The 18887-nt window shown below is 39.0% G+C and overlaps 1 protein-coding gene across 4 annotated transcripts in view; it reads right to left on the reverse strand.

The window, feature by feature from the left end:
- Nucleotides 1-18887, reverse strand: part of MYLK4 (myosin light chain kinase family member 4) — an 81783-nt gene that overhangs the window by 25590 nt on the left and 37306 nt on the right. Inside the window, exon 2 of one of the 4 annotated variants that reach the window (XM_063161580.1) lies at nt 6757-7555. The exons of 2 other annotated variants lie outside the window; for them this stretch is intronic. In XM_063161580.1, coding sequence (XP_063017650.1) covers nt 6757-7401 — 645 coding nt within the window. In that variant the 5' untranslated portion in view covers nt 7402-7555. Of the gene's footprint in view, nt 1-6756; nt 7784-18887 lie in introns of those variants that run through there. One more of the 4 variants, XM_063161572.1, reaches the window with a different exon arrangement.

Here is an 18887-nt window from a genome sequence, read left to right on the forward strand (position 1 = left end):
TGAAAATCAGTGAAGACAAAGTGTTGCCCATTTCCCACTAAAGTTTGCTGACTTCCCACCCACTGTGCTGGAGAAGCTACGGCTATCCTGTCTCAAATGGATACTTACTCCTGCCAGGCCATTCTTCTCAAAACAGGGGATCTTACACTGAGGAGGAGAAAAGGTTTTCATGCAACCAGGCTCCCAACAGAGCCTGTGGCCTCAGTGAAGATGCAACAGGTTGCACTAACAGTGACAGGTTGATTTCAAACGTCTTCACTTTTGTCTTGAGGTCCAGCCACAGTCACTTAACAGAGTCATTTTCAGGCCTAAGAAGGCCCTTGGAGGTAGATTGTTTAACTCAAATTGACTGGTTTACTTTTAATGTCTCTGGAATGCACAGAAGCCTGTAATAATCACCAACAAATCTGAGGCTACCAAGACACCCATTAGGACCAGAGCACGCAGCATTACCTGGCTATCAACCAGTCACTGCTGGTTTTGAGTTTTTCATCTGAAAAAAAAAGGGGCAACATCAGGCAAGCACAAGCACTGGAGAATTCAGTTGCTTTCCTCACCTGTGTGATGATTGAAAGGGCGCACATGTGCCTCATATGCACCTGTGCCATAACCCTAAAAGGCTTCCACATGCTACGCTTCACATTTTTACCATTACCATGAAATAGGACACCCTCCTAAGTGGGTTCCACTATTGTCACAGTGTGACACAGGAGAAAAAATATCCATTTTGGAAGCCAAATCACTGGCAGATCTTGTTAACTGTGGGGATAAATCACCCACTTGTCAAACTACTCAGGCAATTTTTTAAAATTACAGTATCAGTTAAGTAGCCTCATTGTAAAAGGAGTATTTCTCAACTAACCCAGCTGATCTAAGCAGGCCTTGTATGGATGGCAAACACTTTCAGACTCCGTGAACTGCCCTTCCTAAGCTTTTGTCCAAAATCACACGGTTGGGAGATTTCCATCCAAAGGGTTATAAACTTAAGAAATCATCTCCTACAGCTTTGATGACTCACTTTGGACTCAAGAAATGCAGGTTTCCTAAAAATTCATTTAACAAGAAAGGAGTTCGGGTTGTGGAGAAAGACCTGGATGGGGCTTTTTTTCATTTTCCCTTTATAGACAGACCATGGTTCTGTGGCACCTCACCATGCAGAACCCCACTATTGGAATGTGGTGGGGCTCATTCCAGGCTCTGCTGGGGCTGCTGTCCAGCCACCCATCTCTGCTCCTTCTCACTGCTGCATGTGTATGTAAAACCCAGGGCGCTGCCAGGATGGCACCAAATTAGTTGTGTTTCAGAGCAGTCACCCTTGTAATTAACACTCAGTGCGGTGCAGACCCCACATGTATTTGCAATGGCACTCTCCTGCCAGAGGAAACATTCAGGTGTGGTACCCCTACACCTTCTGATAGGGGCTGAGAGGAGTCATTACCTCATTAAGTCAGAAAACTGCTTAAATGTCTAGGACATCTGATGACAAAAGGTGAATTTTAGATGGCTGCAGTGGACAAAGAATTCCTCCCTGAGCAACCCCTCCTACCACAGTCTCACGTCTTTGAGGAACTTTCTGCTTTTCCAGGACTGCTCTCTGATGAGATACCTTGCTTTGCTTGCCTGCACTTATCAGTTGTCTCTTTATCTTCATCTGAGGTCTCTCTAGTTTTGCAAAGGAATTGTAATGGATTCCTACAATGGTCACTCTAACATTTAGATTTAGGCATTCATGTCATACCCCAAAAGCTATCCAATGTGGCATGTAGTTATCTAGAAATTAGCTGTGTCTACTTGGATTTCACACATTTTCAGGGTTGCAGAGCAAAATCCCGGCAGTGTTCAGGGAGGGATCCTACACAGGGAACATTGTACAGCAGATAGCAAGTTCTGAGGGTAAATGGAAACAAAGTTAAACAGCATTATGAATTGAAAAGGCATGAAACAGCTCCTGTGGCTGTCAGCAAGGGAGAGAAGAGGACAAAACAAGATGAAAACATTGTTCTAAGAAAACATGCCAGTTTTATGACTGGTACACAGACAGAGAGAGAATTTTAACTCTGATATACTGCAGTTCACTCAGAAGCTGAAAATCTTCTACCAAGAACATATTTAAGTAAAGGCATCAGTCCTGAGGGAAAGAAGAGCATTCCCAAGTGTAATGGCACCTGTGGGTGCTGACCAGCTGCATTGCCCAAGCGACAGACAACCCATCTGTTGAGATTCTGCAGAAATCTCTACCCTTGAAACCACCAGCCCAGCAGAAACTCTTTCAAATAAAGAAAAGAGAAAAGAAAAGAAAAGAAAAGAAAAGAAAAGAAAAGAAAAGAAAAGAAAAGAAAAGAAAAGAAAAGAAAAGAAAAGAAAAGAAAAGAAAAGAAAAGAAAAGAAAAGAAAAGAAAAGAAACATTTCCCACCTATTTGGCTGAAAGATGAAAAATACACAGAACATGGCCATTTTGGAGAGAATTTAAATAATACATAAGGGACCTGTTAGCATTTGTAGGCAAAATGAAGGAATCAGAACAGTTATAGACTGAGGCTGAATAGATCTTAAAACACATGTGGCAAACAGCAGTTTCATTGTGGGCTAAAGCAGCCAGTGACTTCAATTGCAGTGCGCTACCTGCACAGGAGGTACAGAGGGTTCAAGCAGAAAACACAGCTCCCACCACTGGCATGTCTTTAGTGTGGGAAACAGCCCCAAACTGCTGAAAGTTGTTATTCCTACAGCAAAGCCTGTAGAAATATCAGGAAATCAAAGCTACAGTCACCTGCAGGCAACTGCAGGAAGTTCAACACTACTTTACGATGGCAAGAAAATGGACTTTCTGACTCTCCAGATAAGTATTTACAGGTTAATAGCATAGAATCTCTAAAGTCTTTAATTTGGAGGAAATAAGTGAAGTATTATTTTACCCTCTTTCTTTATAAGTGGAAGAAGTAGGACTGAAAATGGAGTTATAGACAGGAACATTTTGCAACAGGATTATCACAGGCTACTTAAAATGGTGAATTTGAGGAAAACCTCAAGGCTTTTAAAGGCGCTTACTGTAGAACTGCTGATTTCCCTGAGCTGCAATAGTGACAAAATAACTTGTAATTACTTGTGACAAGTAATACACACTACTCCTCTCAGCCATGTGGTGATAAGGTCACGCTGCCCTCAGTGGAAAACGGCTGGGAGACTTTTGGCAGCATTGACAAAGCATGAAGTGTCTCCAAGCTAGGCCGTATTACAACTTCAACCCAAACCAGAAATAAACTAAGCTCCTGTACGAGGCAGTGGAGGTATTTCAGGATGGCAATAAAAGGCAGGAAAGCAGAAATTTGCTTCAGAAGGGAGCAATCCCTACATTTTGCAAGAGCACAAAATGTGCCTGTGGAGCCTGTGATTAGCAAACTGTTACATCTGCTGCTGATGCTGGGAGAGCAATTACACACCCCAGCTGCTCATATCCCTTCTTTATCTCTCTCTCATTCCCCCTCTTCCCTCTCTGTTCTGCCTCTTTCACAGCTCTCTACATAATATGGTTCTGTAAAAAGAGGCAGTTAGGAAAAAATTTAAAAAAATTACTACATTAGGCAAAGAGCAGCACCTCTCTAGAGAAGGAAGGATGGAAAGGCAGGTAAGCAGCACGTCAACACCATTCCCTGCCTTATCCAGTTGTACCCACGGCCACCTACTGCAGCCCCTCCTAGTAATTCATTCATAAGTTGTGGCTGGATTATTTTGCAGAACCAGGCTGGGGACAGACAAACATTTTGCAGACTGCTCAGCTATTAGAATCAAGAGATGGCATCTACTCATAGCTGCAGTAGGGTGGATGACAAATAGGAACATCTTTCAAAATATCTGATTACCTCCAGCAGTGCATAGAAGTGGGTTCTGTCCTTCTGAGCTAACTGCAGTGAATGGATTGCCTTTTTCATGGCTGTACAAAAACAGAATAGGATTGTGCATGTCTAATGGGATTGAAGGGTTGCTCAGTGTTGCCACAAAAATTCCTTCTATGATACAAGAGATGATGTTCTTGCTGCCTGGCAGCTTGCACTTCTACAGGGTCAGCACTGTTTAAAACTATCATTGTGTGGAACTAGAGATGGGAACAAAGATTCTGTTGAGAGAAGCAAGGATTGGTATCTTCACATTTGAATAAATGTGTTCATTGCTATATCACCAGATATTAGTGGTGCATTTCAGGTGTAAAACACTGCAAGGGTGAAATCCCCTCTTTTTTTATTACTTTGCTTTTCTTTTATCTTTAATCACAACTATAGAAAACAGATAGATAAATATGTAGATCTAATTCAAATATGGAGGCATAAGCAAGCAATGTCACAGTGTCTCATGCACCAGTATTTTGATGAACCTGCTCAGAGATTCTGTTCCTTCCCTCTCACCCAGAGGAGAGTCTGTTTGCCCTAAATGCTGGTACACACTGTCTCCTACTAAGCTGATAGCTAAGCTCAGCAGTCTCTGCTGAAGGGTATCATTCCATGTTCTGTTACTCCTAATGCAGGGCTGACTTCAAGTCTGTTTTTACTTAAACCTAAGATGACGAAGTGTTTACCATAGCCATCTGTTGTTCATAGGATAGCTTGGTAATTTTATGATGGCCCTTTTCTAATAAATCACAGAGAGAGGAGGTAATGACAAGCTAACATATGTATGCTATCTCATAAACCAAACAAAATATAAACAACATAATAGTATCATCAGCACGATTCCAGACATGCTCATGCTGCCTTTCCTAAGCCCACATGCTAGGCAAGTTCCTACCAAGTCCACTCAACATCGCCAAGTGTCTGCCTAAACGAAAATGAATCAGTGAGGGAATTACAAATGTAGCTGCTGTTGGAAAAAAGACAGAGACTCCACTTGCTCCTCTCTTTATTGGATCCTTGTCAGTAGGCTACCTGTGTTTCCATCATGTTCAAGGCCCCTTGCCTCTAATTCCAGGTATTTTATAGCCCTGAACTCTCCATGGGGGGCACGTGCATCTCTGCCATCCTGTCTCCCCTCTGACCTGTCATGAGAACAAGTTCCTCCTGTTCTGCTACACCTGTTGGTTCCCACAAACTCACTAGCAAAGCCTGCAAGGTCCTCTCCCTTCTCCAGCCCTGTGTTTCTACTGCAGAGGGCCTTGCACCTACTCCAGTCTTCAGGAGGTGCCCGTTCATTAACGTGCCAGGGCTGATTCAGCTTACATTTATAAATAGTTTAGATGAGTATGTACTTTCACTGAGATAAGTAGGTCTCTACCACAAACTGCAGTGACAGCAGCATTCCAGAGATGACCTGTGGGTCTCCCTCCAATGGGGCTTTTACAACAGATGTTTACATTGATGTTTTGAAAAGTAAAAGAAGCCCTTAACTCAGATGCTCAAAATAACTAATCTTTTCTTATCAAAGTAATCATATAAAACAAGAAAACTTCTCTCCTGTTGAAACTCCTTTTTTTAAACCAGTCCAGCCTGATGTATAAGAAGGGCCTGTAATGACAATTTTTGTTACCAGTTTTCTCTAGCAAGGAAGGTATTTTTCTCTTCAGTTAATGATGCTCTGGAAACAAGGTTGCACAATTTATATCCTTACATAGCAACAGATCAGTCAGTTCAGCTGACTGAGCTTTACAAGATGCTCCTCTGCTGCTACTCAGCACAGACTGATATTTTTATAGTTTCCTTTGAAGGCTCAAATGCTTCTTGCCTATCTATGAAGTGGGGTTGCCTTAGGGTAACCAAGCTGAAAAGCACATGGTTTGCTGACCAGGCCATTCTGAGTAATATTGGCCACAGTGCTTTTTTTCTTCAAGATATGCTGTTTTCAGTAACACCTTCACACAATGTTTTTCCTGGTCAAAACTTTAGAAAAACAAACTCAAGAACTAGTCTTTAAATGATCAAAGGGTAAAGCCTGCATGTGACTTTTTGGGAGAAAAAAAATCAAGCAAAATGGAACAAAATATGAAAAGCAGCCTTTTTGGTTCACTGTGGTGAATTAAATACCAACATACTTTGTCAGAAGAAATTCCTTAATTTCCTTCCTCAAAAAAGAATATTCAAACTACCTTACAAAAACTTATTAGAGTCAAGAGAGTCCTTCATGAGATTTTGGCGTCTTTTCATCCGAACTTTAAAGAACATGATGAAACTCTCATTATGGTAACAGAGGCATTTTTTACCCAGAGAAGTTTACACAAGCCACAGCTCCAGTTACAGTAACCCTACCTCAGATCCCAGTTTAGAAGTCCCCTAGTCCTCACCAATGGAGAGAAATACCAGATAGGAAGAGCACACTTAAGATGTTCCTTGAAATAAAGAACAAACATATGTACATGCCCTGACCCAAGGAGGCTTTTTACCAGTTCCACTAATCTCTAGACCCTGGTGCTCATATCATGACTGATGCAACTTGATTCCCCCAGATAATTATAAATCCAGAAAAGATCATTGTAAAATTCATGGCCAGGACCCAAGACTCCTAAAGTCTGTCAATCTTTTTTATTTTCTTTGTTGTTATGTTTTACAGCTGCGAAGTAAAAATTAGGGAAAAAATTAATGTCTGTATAACAAGTAGATTTTTCTATATTTTTTCCACATAATTTGCTCAGCTTGTTCTTATACTTTTCGCTTTTAGAACACATTGGCTGTTCTTTCTTAAATGTCAACAAAACAAAAAAGCTGAGCATGTAGCAGAACGTATCCGTAGCTTGCAATGATTCCTGCCAAGATGAAACACAAACCTGGGCTCACCTTTTCATTTTTCTTCTTAAGCAGATCACCAGCTGTTGTCTCCGAGAAAATGTGCATCCTAAAGGGATGTCCAGCTCCTGCCTTGCAAACTTTACGTTTTTTAACATGATGTTTTACACTTGAATTATGAATTATTAATGTTTTCACCCTTTCTACCAGAGGTCCTACAAGTTTCTGTAGTCCAGAAACACTTTGTTCAAGTCCATCTAGCCTTTTAACCTGCTGCTCAGCTTTCTTGTTTATATCAGAAAGAGATTTTTTCATTTTAAGGCAAAGTTTCTTCATTTCATTATTTCTCATTTTTTTGTTTCTTTCCGTCTTTGATCCAGGTTCAGATGTTTCCGCCTTTACCATCTCCATGTCTTTTTCAATGAAACAGATTTCTTGGGAAAAACTGTTAAGCTTCTTAAGGACACTGTCTTGCAGAGTCAACAGCTTATCAATTTTCTCTTCAAGGGAGGCAAACTTCACATCCATGATGTTGAAACTTTCAGATGTGCTGACATCACTTCTCTCAACATGAAGAATTTGAGGAGGTTCCATTCCATTACCTGGCCCTTGGTTTTGCAAAGTGTTTGGATCAAATCTTTTGGCCAAGTTGTTGACCATAGACTTAGAAGAGCTCTGCCTGCTGGATGTGGTCATTTTGCTGGCTTGGGTATGGGAAGGAAATGCTCTGATGATCAGCTGCTTGAGGACAATATCAGTTGCAAAGGCTTTCCATCCAGTCTGCTCAGATATACAGCCAAGTTTGGCAACTCCAGCTCAACTAATTTATAAACTACTCTCATGTATTTGACTAAAACAGAGAGAAGAGACACCCAAATTATTTAGCAGAAAAAAGCCTTTCATCCATTCTTTTCTTTACATATATATTTAACTATCTATTTCCAAATGAAGTGAATATAGAGATGCATATCCTAAATGCACTCAGTTCAGTGACATCAGCCCTAGCAAGGACCAAACTATTTGCACTCCAATGGCATTTGACAGCAAAAAGGCTACACGACACATGAGAAGTCATTAAGGGTAGTGAGACTTTGGCAGTGGTGTTGCTGCTTTTCAAAAGCCTAGTATGTAATGTGATCCCTGCTCTGAAGAGAATAAGGGTCCTTACAGGGAACTTAAATGTGGCTGCTTGAAATTACTGTTTTAAGATAAACTTTGAGATGAAAATTTCTATTCCTTGAAAAGCCTGTTATGCCAGGCAGGAAGTCAATAGAGTGGTTAAAAAACAAATACATTAAAGAAAATAAGAAGGAGATGCTGGAATGTAAATATTTTGAAAAAAAAAAAATAGAGCCCTATCCAATGTCTCAGCTGCCACATAGCCACTATATGCACAATTAGTTCCATAGCTATTATCTTCATTTTGTTCTGTATTTAGTTCTGTACTTATCAAGACTGTTCTAATTTGTCACAAATTAAGAGGCTTATGTTTTACTATGATCTGGTCATCCAAATACAAAAATAGAACATTTGATAGAGACTCAGCTCTTTTCTTTGTTTGCCTGACAGTAAAAGTCTCATGATCAGTGATTAATATTCCTAGCTCAAATAATACATTTAAGTTTTGCTTTTGCAAAAAAACTTTGTTTCTTTCAGAAAGACAACATTGAACAAAAAAGAAAGTTCATTACTGGGAACAGGTTTCTCCTAAGGGTAGGTCAGAATTGTTGAACATCTTTCATGCTGGTTAGAAAAATAAAAACAGAATTTAAAAGACAGTGTAAAACCAGAATTTCTCAAGTCAGCTATATTCCACAGGAGCAAGAAGTAAACCAGTATGGATCAGTTTGATGGAGACAGGCTGCCTGTGACACAGAGAAATAGCACCTTGGACAAATGACTATCATAGATTGACAACACATAGGTCAGTCTGCACTGCTGCCACATCTTTTATAGAAATAAATGTATGAAGTTGTCCAGCTGGTTGAAAAACAGCCAGACTGTTGCTCTGCTCAAAGGATCAAGAGCTTCTTTTGTGGTCCCTGTGAACTATTTCTTTTGCCAACCTGAGTTTCTTCATCCTTTAAACAAGGAGCATGAGGGATAATTAGGTAAGGGACATAGTGAGTTCTGAATACCTAACACACTAGATAGTCTTTCAAAATTGCATGGTCTTCTCTTCAGTTTTAAGTGGTAAACATGTCTTTTAGAGTCAGTCACAGCTGCAATTTCCAAAAGCTTCCAAAGGCATTCTCCCATAACCATTTGTGACTCAACATTTAGTCAGTGTTGATAAGGATAAGCTAATTCAGGAGCTTCTTCTCTGGTTACTGCAGGTTCATAAGCACATTTGTCACCTTCTGGGATCAGCATGTTACTGCAAGTGAAAGTGAACTGTGTTCATGCATGACCCTAAAATATGGACTGAAATCCCTTCTTTAAATAACAGACATTACCAAGAGGTGGCCATCATGTGTTACTGTGCACAGCATATTCACTGAGAAGGTTAACTATTTTTAAAATAGGAAACAGGATTAAAAAAAAAAACAAAAGAGTTTAAAGATCTCTATTTCATGAAAAGAATAATAATACAGGATAGTGGTTAAAAAAAGAAGAAGTAATAACAAAACAAAGAACATCACATCAGTACCAGCAAAGTAGTTATGTTTGAAGCCCTTTTTCTTACTCTGTTCATCTCTGCTAAAAACATGAACTAAACTCTCCTGACAGTTTCATATCTGCAGAAGCCCCTGCTAGACACAAACTTCCAGAAGAAGCACTTGCATGTTGGTTAACTAGCCAGGTTTGAAAAGCCATTTATCTTGGATGAAACATCCTGCAGGAGTTCATGATCAGCTTCCCCCTGTCCCCTGCCCTCCCTGCACACACAAAAAAAAAGGTTAAAGGTTTATTAGACCTTGCCACCCATTCAGCTAGGACTCCTGGTCTGGGGAATTTCATAGGCAAAGACAGGCACAAGGATCCTATTCAAAAGGAACACTTTGTTAAAGCAAGAAATTATTAAAAGAAAAAAGAAAAGGACATAGAGATAACAATGGTAAAATCATGTGTTACATTACTGTGCACAGCCACATATGTTAAACATTAAAATCTCTCCTAACAGTTGCCCAGGGAAATACTATGTGAAATACCTCAAACCAGTACTATAAACACTAATAAAAATTTTAAGCTCTGTGAGGTAAGATCCTATTATCAAGTATCATCTATAAAGTCCTACTGATTTAATCTTTTACCATGACATACACTGAAAGGGTAGAAAGCAAACTATAAAAAAATGCTTCATTAAAAGCTCATCAGTATGTTAGCACTACTGTCTGAAGCTGAAGTGGAAGAGAGAACTCCTATGTAGAGGCTTGAAAATAGGAATAAATGAAAGAAAACTAACATCAGCTTGCTTTCTAGGCTCTGAAAGCTCTTGCTCAGAAAGCTTCTTCACAGCTGGGAATCAGTGATACCTGCCTCTAGGACTGTAAACTGCAAATAACCTTACACATCCAGATGCTTTTCAAGAGTCCAGTAAGAATTAATTACTTAAGGGAAATTGTTATGTAAAAAATAGTGTGATTTAAAGTATTTGAATATTTCCTTCTTAGTGCTGTGAATTATTACTGCTAGATTATGAAATTCAATAATACTATATGCAAATAATTTGAGCCATTTATAATAAATACCTGAATTTAGTTTTCCTAGTAACTAAGATAATCTCTTAGAACCTGTACCTATCATTAATGCACAAAATAAGCCCATATAAGAGCATTCTTATTTTTATCTCACAAGTTTTAGTGATGACTGATTACTGGATTTGCACAGCACCAAAGATGCTTAAAAGTCTGTTCGAAATTAAGAGTATGAGCTGCAGGAATATTTACTTTTCTGTAATTGAAAAATTTTCTGTGAATTGAAAACAAAGAAACACAACTGATTGAAATACATTAGAAAGAAAGCAATTCCACTAGTTTTAAAGATGACATGATTCCCCATGTTCTCAATATTGCATAATGCTACAATTCAGAATATTAATACTAAGTCGCTTCACCATGGCAGTGACAATGTCAGCTCAAAGGCTGACACTGAACCCTGGGAACTTTTGCATACAGGTGTAACAAACACCTGCAAATCAAATGAGAAAATGTATGGTTTTATTTTACTAAATCTGCCATACAGATTAATTTCTTCTATAGAATTGCTGCCCTGTTGATGATGAATTCTTTTGAGTGGCTTTTACATAAAGGAAAATTAACCTGCAGCTCTCTTTTACTTCAAGGTCAGTTGGAAAAGGCCTTAAAGCAGCATATACAATTTTCCAAGTGTCATGGCACTGAAAATTTGAAAGAAATATCAATGAAGTACCAATGGATACATTGCTGCTACTGTGACTTTCACTTTTTTAACATGTCTGTGGACATGATACAATGAGCCTGTAAGAGATGCCATAAAACTCTGTACCTTACATAGACATAGTTAAACAGGCTATAGGTAAAGATTCAACAGACCAGAGAAGTAAATTTTTCCTTCTGATTTCTCTCTTGAACTCAAATTTCAGCCAGGGTTTTTTTCTCTGCACACACATATGTGGAAAGCTGGCTACCATTAGGAGATTATCACAGCATCAAAGCTCTATTAGCTGTCTGCTTCTGAACAGTGATCCTCTAATTCAGAGATGCCCAGACCAAGCTTTTAGCACATTCTGCCCCAGAGCCTGTAAAAGGCAGGAGTGTAGCCACATTTCTCTTCACAGAGAAAAGCAAGGCACAATTCGTCCCAAGAATATTTCTGGGTTTCACATTCTCTGAACCTCAGAGAAAGAAAAAACAATTCTTATCTTATTTACTGTGCCTTTGTGCCAAAATAGAATGCAATATGGAGATTGTTTACCCAAAGTGATGGTGTTTTGTTTCCTTGGCCTGTCAGGGCCAAGTATGCGTGTGTGTGTCGGGACTGTCGGCTGACAGTCACGAGATGCTGTGCAGTTGTGTGCAGTTAAGTGCTTAGCAGATTCAGTTTAGATGTAATGTAATATAGTGTAATATAGTATAAAATAATACAGTATAATAAAGAAGTTAATTAGCCTTGTAACAAGATGGAGTCAGATACATCATTCCTCCTCTGTCAGGGGCAAAAATACCCACTATACAGGAGGACCTCAGTTCCACAGTGTTTGGCTCTCAGACTCATAGGCATTGGAGAATAAAACATTTGAAAAAAAATCATAGCCACAAAAAATGTAATATTTGTGGTTCTTTTAATTTCACATGACAACTTATCAGTCCAAAGAAAGCCTGCTTTCTGCCTAACAAAGTTGTTCACTAAGTTTTGATCAATTCTTGGTCCTCTGATCATACAGCCAAGCTGCTATCTACCCTGTCTTATCTTATCTTGTTCTGCTGGACCCAAGTTACCAGGAGTTACCCTCTCCCTCCATGCCTTTTTAGACTGAGTCTTCTCAATTTAGTTCAGTTCAGTTCTTCATTTTCCCAACAATTAGAGGTCCAGACAGTGCACCTCATAAATTTATGTCTGCTGGCATCAAACATTATAAACAAAAACACAAGTGGAAATGTTTTACTTGTAGACTCTGATTCCAACTTTTTTGGGCTGTAAGCCATGTATCAGGGTATGGCATATTTTGTGGAAGACTGCTACAACTGAACTTCATCTGGAGAACACGGTACACCTTCAAAAATATTGACTTGTTCTAAACAAGGTATCTCCAAAACTCCCATGTCCAGTTTAATATTTTATTGCAATGGAGGATTGGGGTGTTCTTCCCTCAGAAATAACATGGGGCCACCTGCCATGCATGAGTTTGCAGCACGTGTGTGATGCATGCTCCACGTTCCAGCCATTCCTCACTCATGTTCTCCTCACATTTCTGTGTCTGTATCCTGGCAAGGATTGGGTTTACACAGGGAATATATTAAGGGGAGTGGGCTGCAGGTATGTGAACAATTAGCTCTGACTGACTTTTTGAGTTTTCAAAAAATATGATCTAAATTTCCCTTGGTGCAACTGAAGTTGATTTCTTCCTGTGCCTAGAATATTCTGTTCTCTTCTCTTTTACAAATACATTTAATGCATTTGAAGTTTATTATTACACCTCCTTCCCAGTGTTCTCTCAAATATATAGTTACATTGAACACAAAAATGTATTGCCATTTCCTGGAAGTGATCTGTATTGAGAAAAAATGGGGAGATTTTTTTCTTGAGTATTTTTCTGGAGAAGTTGCCTTCCTAGATGAAAAGAAATCAAAGATATTCTGTGTTTGTGGATTTTTAATAAATTCCTTTGTGAAATTTGTACAAGTTAACATTTTATGCTGTATCTCCCAGAAAACAATGTGAGATTTTGCTTTCCTTAGAAGATATGAACCTTCTTCTCTATTAAAAAAAAAAGTATAAATCTTTAAAATAAAACCTCAAGACAGAGAAGAGAAAAACTTCATAAACATACAGCTGGATGCTCTTCAGGACCCTACATAAAAAAATTATTATCCATTGTTTTACATTTCAATGAGTTAAAATAAGATCCTTGTAAGATTATCTACAATTATCTTACTTTTCTGCTGATTCCTCATTTATTTCTATTCTTTTAAATGTCTAGTTCATGCCTTATATATCCCTGCCCTACATATCTGGAATTTCCATATTTTTTTTCCCTCCTTAAAATTAATTATCTTCTGCCATCCTGAACACTGTTTTGTCTTCAGCATTTATCCTATGGTTGATCTGAATTCACATTATGAAAACCCATTCATAAATTAATCAAGGTCAGGGAATATTTGTTATCCTACTTTTATAAAGTTCTAGTTCAAATTAACTATTCTAATGATCTGTCTTCTACAAATTTTAAAAACAAATACCAAACACAACCAATTAACCACTCCTTTTTCTGAAACTCTGATCAAGAGAAATGCAGACCTTGTTCTTGGATTTTCACCAGCAATGCAGTTTGTGGCTGGACTGTCTACAGCACATACCAGAGGCATTCCAATAGTATCTTTTATACCTGAATCACCAATTTTGCTTTAGAGATAAATCATATCTTTGTATTTTTCCCTATTGTGATAGTGGTCATAAATTGTAGACATCCCTAGCAAAAAAGTCTGTCTCCTTTAATCATTTGTAAATAAGGTGTCTTGAACAAGACCCTTATATCATGCACAGAATATTTGTGTAGAAGTCTCAGTAAGATCCATATCTCAGTAAGTCTCAAAGAAGGAACAACTTGAGACTTTGGGGAACAGGAAAGCCACTGTCCCAAATAGTCAAAGATTTCTATGTGCTAGTGACAAAGCTGAGAATGCCTGTACACAGTAATGCACGTGAGAGCCAAAGCATGTCTGCTCTTTCTCTAGTGCACAAAAACATCTCCCTGAGAAACAGTATAAACTTACAGCTGCCCAGCTCTGAAACAGATTAGAAAGCAAGCATGAAAGCTATGAACCAGATTCAGAAAGTCATGCTGTTTACTGAAAGTTCACAGATGCCCCTGATGGTAGAACAGAAAAACCATTCTCTTCCCTCTGCCCCCACTTCTCCCACCCTTCCCAATCAAAAAAGATCCATCAAGATAGATGAGGAAATTTATCCAAGAGGATGCATTTCTGCAATCAGCAGTCATGTTGGACTCCTTCACCATGGGGGCTGAAATAACTGCATGTCTAAGATAAGGTGACATACTGTATCATAAGTGATATACCTTTGTGGCTCCTCTGGGGCCTGCCCAAAACACTTGTCTGCAGCTCTGCTCAAGGTCAGAAAAGGAAACAGCTTCATACAGTGCAGGAGCATACAGCAGAAAAAGTCTGGCACTGAACTTCATGAGGTAGGACTAGGGAATTTACTGCTCCAGAGGGCTCTCTGCATGCAACTGCTCTACGACCTGTTAATTAATTATGAATTCTGACTTCCTGTGCTGTAATGACTCTGGTAACTAAGTACCCTGGAATATCCTAGGGATAAATGATGAGAGCAAGCCTCTGAAACAAACTACAGAGATCCCAACACAGTTCAGTGATCAATCTGCAGATGTCTGGTACTGGTCTTGCAGATACACTACCACCTTCAAATTTTGAGCCTCTCTGTAAGCATTTATGTGACCTACTTTTGCAGAAAAATAAATGTTAATTGACCACCTTCAAATTTTGAGCCTCTCTGTAAGCATTTATGTGACCTACTTTTGCAGAAAAATAAGTGTTAATTGACCTGTATATCCTTCTGTAGAAAATATCTCTGAAGATGAAAATGATAGCAGAAGGCACAATGCATGTTCTTGGGGTGAAATCTCTTGTACTCTGTAACTCTGAAGATCTCCTTCATGTGGAAAAGCATTTTCACAGGAAATATAGTGCAACTGCAAGTTGCATGGTGCAGCATGCAACATTTATCCAGGTGAAGAACAACTAACTCATACATGGCATCCCAGTGTAATGGGTTTCTTTGGATTAATAAGAACTGCACAGCAGATAAAAAAATGCCACCAAAATCAGCATCTCTATGCTTAGCAGCAAAAGTTCAAAGCACTTCACCATCAAAGTGCACAGTGTTCTTTCACTGAGGCTTGGTCTCCACTATCATCTCCTGCTGTCAAGATATCACATCAAGAGTCTCACCTTTGCTTAGCTGTCCCCAATTAACCACACTAAAAAAAAAAACAAACCTCAAAACCCAGAGTTTCTTAAGGCTGAAAAATACTGTGTGATAAATTACCCATTAATAGCCTAAAACTCTATTTCCAGGAAGCCTGTTTAAAGGAAAATTCCTGACTTTCTGAGGCTAAAGCAGAGGTGTCATAACTCTGAAACAGAGCAATGAAAGAAGTACTGTCTCCAGGTGCAGCAGGAGCTATACCTCATTTCATCTGCTGGGTAGACTGGTTAAAATCTTTGGTTTCAGTCCAAAACTTTCTGGCAGCTAGCATCCTGTATTAAAATTTATAAACTACAAAAGGCCTTTTCTTACAAAAAAGTTAATTCAGGATGGATAGGCTGAAAAGACTTGAAAGGGACAGTCATCATAAATGGTTATATGGAAAATTGGATGTAAGTAACACCTTCTGCTTCATCAGAACATACTAAAAATACAGTGAATGCAATTTCAGTGAGAAAGGGAAAGTGTACTGATTAAAAGATCTTTAAAAGAGCTGCAGAGAAGAGTCTCATGTGTGCCTTGGGCTGTCGCTCTGTGGTCAGCTGGCTTCACAAGCTAACCCTTACAATGCAGAGGCAATCATCTTCTGATTCCCTCAGAGTTAACCCATGTTCTCTGCTATAAGAACACTCCAAAAGATAACACCAGCAGCCTAGTGGAGATCCCAGTGTGGCAAAGAGGGGAACGTAGTGCTCTTCTGGTGAATGACTACTGATACATTTTCACTCGTGGTGGTTTGTTCCCTGCTGCCTTCTCCTGTGAGACCTGCTATGGCAGTGCAGAAGTGGGAAGGAAATTTTATGGATTTTTGCTTGTTTGTATCTTTAACATAACACTAAACACTACCCACAACTACTATTAGCCCAATTCTGTATCATACACTTACTGCACCAAAAACCAGGAATTCACTCACTCTGTAAGCAAGCCAGGGCACTCATTATTTATCCAAGCAGACTCTGCTGAAGCAAACATTTTTTACCAGTATGATTGCAGCCAGATTTTGAATTTAACAGACTTTAACTAGGTAAATCAGCATAAAAAGCTGCATGCAGAAAATGCCTTGAATCATCTCCTGAAAATCTAGCATCAGAAAAGGTGAAATAAATGACACATTCATATTAGGCATGGATTTCAGAATCCAGGACTGTGTAGAAGCAAAAAGAAAAAGCACCATAAGATGCATATAGTGGTGACCAGTGTTTTCAGGAAAAGGGCAATTTGAGCTTATTTTATCTCTAGAGTTGGCTAATTCTGGTCAATGTTGATATTGTAACCTGATCCTGGCAAGTTTCCATAGCATTACTTTATGCTTTAGGGATGAAGAATTCAAAGGAAGGGTGTTACCTAAAATTTAACTTCTGATCTATATTAAAAAGCTCTAAAATCCAGGAAGCTAAGTATTAAAGTATTTCTCCCCTTTGATCTATTTACATCAATACAAATTACCCATTCTGCTCAATTTCAGGACAGACTGAATGGACATGAGGTAAATAAAGGTCACAGAAATCTTTTGCCTTGTCTTTCTGTCCTGCCCAGGGTGCACATGCTAATACCATTTTTCACAAGTGGATATTTTCAGCAACAGAAATGCCTTTTAGCAACGTCTTCTTTTTTAGCTATTTTCACCCCTAAATTGTTGATTCCAAAATGAAACATGGCAAGTTCCCAGCCTTACAGCTGAACTTTGAAAGCCATCAAAATCATCACCTATTTTTGTCTCCTTTAAACCCCACATATTTTGACTAAATGATCATTCCAGATGCCTGGCCACCTGGCTGCAAAGATTAGCCACATTCAGTGCCCAACCAAAGACATTCAGCAAATTAAGAATATCAACAGCTGTTAGAGAGACCCTGTGTGTCACTTCTTCAATTTTGCATTACTTGGTGAGTTCTAAAAGGTTCTCTGGTAGCTGGTAGGACACTGATATATAAAGAAAGCTGAGATTCACCAAATATCTTATATAATAAAGCTTTTTGATTTTAATTAGTCAGGTTTTGTTCAGCTTGAGAACTACCAAATAAGAATATCCGTCTTGGCCTTATTGTTCTGAGAAACTTCAAATTAAATTATATCCAAGGATAAAAATTTAAAAGATGTTTTGTGTGTACTAAATATACACTTATGATCATTTACACAAAATCCTAGGAGAGGACTCTCGCTGCCAAGTGTTTGCCTTTGCTAACAGAGGAGGACTTTCCTGGCAGATGCATGGAGTTTGAGCAGGATTTACCTTGCAGATGCTTCTTTCACATTCAAAACCCACAGTGGCCCTGGCAAATGCATCCCTGAGCACTGCTATTTTTTCTTCCCATGCTTTCACTTCTGTCTGTGACACCTTTCAGGCATTCTAGGGTAAGTAAAGAACCTGTTTAAATGGAGAAAAGTGAGTATCACAGGGAAGGATGCACTAAATAAGAAGAAACAAAAGTTCTGAAAGTCAAGTTGTTGTAAACAGGTTTCTGTTTACCATCCAGAAGCTCTCCAGAAAAATAGTATGCTTCCAGATGTTAAGACAGTCCCTAAGAATTGGGGGAGAAACTCTGAGGCTGCACATTTGCCATTTTTCAACTTCAAGTGCTTTTCTTGGGAAGCAGTGTTCCCTAAGGCAGGCCAGAAATAAAGTAACAGCTGTGTCATTCAGGAAAGAAGAGCTAAGGTTTTAATTTGTGGTGATGCTGCAGGAAAACTGCTTTCAAAGGTCAGTTTGGACATCTGATGAGCACAGTGACCCAAAGCAAACAGAGCTGGATCACAGTGCCCACAACTGAAATGCTATTTCCCCACCTTAATGTACAGGTTAAGTAAAATCATGTCATAATTAAAGTGCTTGGCCTTTGGGCCAACTACCTAAGCAAAAACAGCACTTCCTTTGGCCAGCTGTAGCTTTTCCCAGACAGAAGTTTCTTTTCACAGAAGTTTTATCAACATGTAACACTGGATAAGTCTGCTGTTTGAGTAAATAATAAAGTACACCAGTGCTACAGAAGCTGGCTAATTAAACAGAGGGTGCTATTACTCATTTATTAATGTTCCTGAATATTAATGTGTTTCAGCCTGTAAATACTGAGGAAATACTGGTTTTTTTCTTTTTAGGAAAAAAATATTTTATTAGTTCTGTGCTGCCTGATGAGAAGCCTCATCTTCGTACCACATTGTTATCACTTCCACACTTGCAGTCCTACCTCTTAAATCCCTGATCTCATGCAACTATCAGAGTTTAGTCTTTTTTCTTCCAGAAAGTCCGATGCAGTCTTTCATTAACCTTTCAAGAGCTCAGTAGTCAGATTATTAAGCTAGAGTCCAAAACGAAAGCCTTGTGTTAACAGAATGGCTTAAGTCAGAGCACAAGTGCTGAGGGCCAGATATTTTCTCTCAGTGAATTCAGAAGAACCAAACCAATGAACTCACCCTGTCTACCAAAGCTCAGCAGTTGTATTGCTTCTTTGCCAAAATGCACACATTGTGCTTTCCTGTTGACACCTGCTCCAAATTAAAACTCTCTCACAGTG

This window comes from Melospiza melodia, chromosome 1, assembly GCF_035770615.1.
Source record: "Melospiza melodia melodia isolate bMelMel2 chromosome 1, bMelMel2.pri, whole genome shotgun sequence".
NCBI lineage: Eukaryota > Metazoa > Chordata > Aves > Passeriformes > Passerellidae > Melospiza > Melospiza melodia.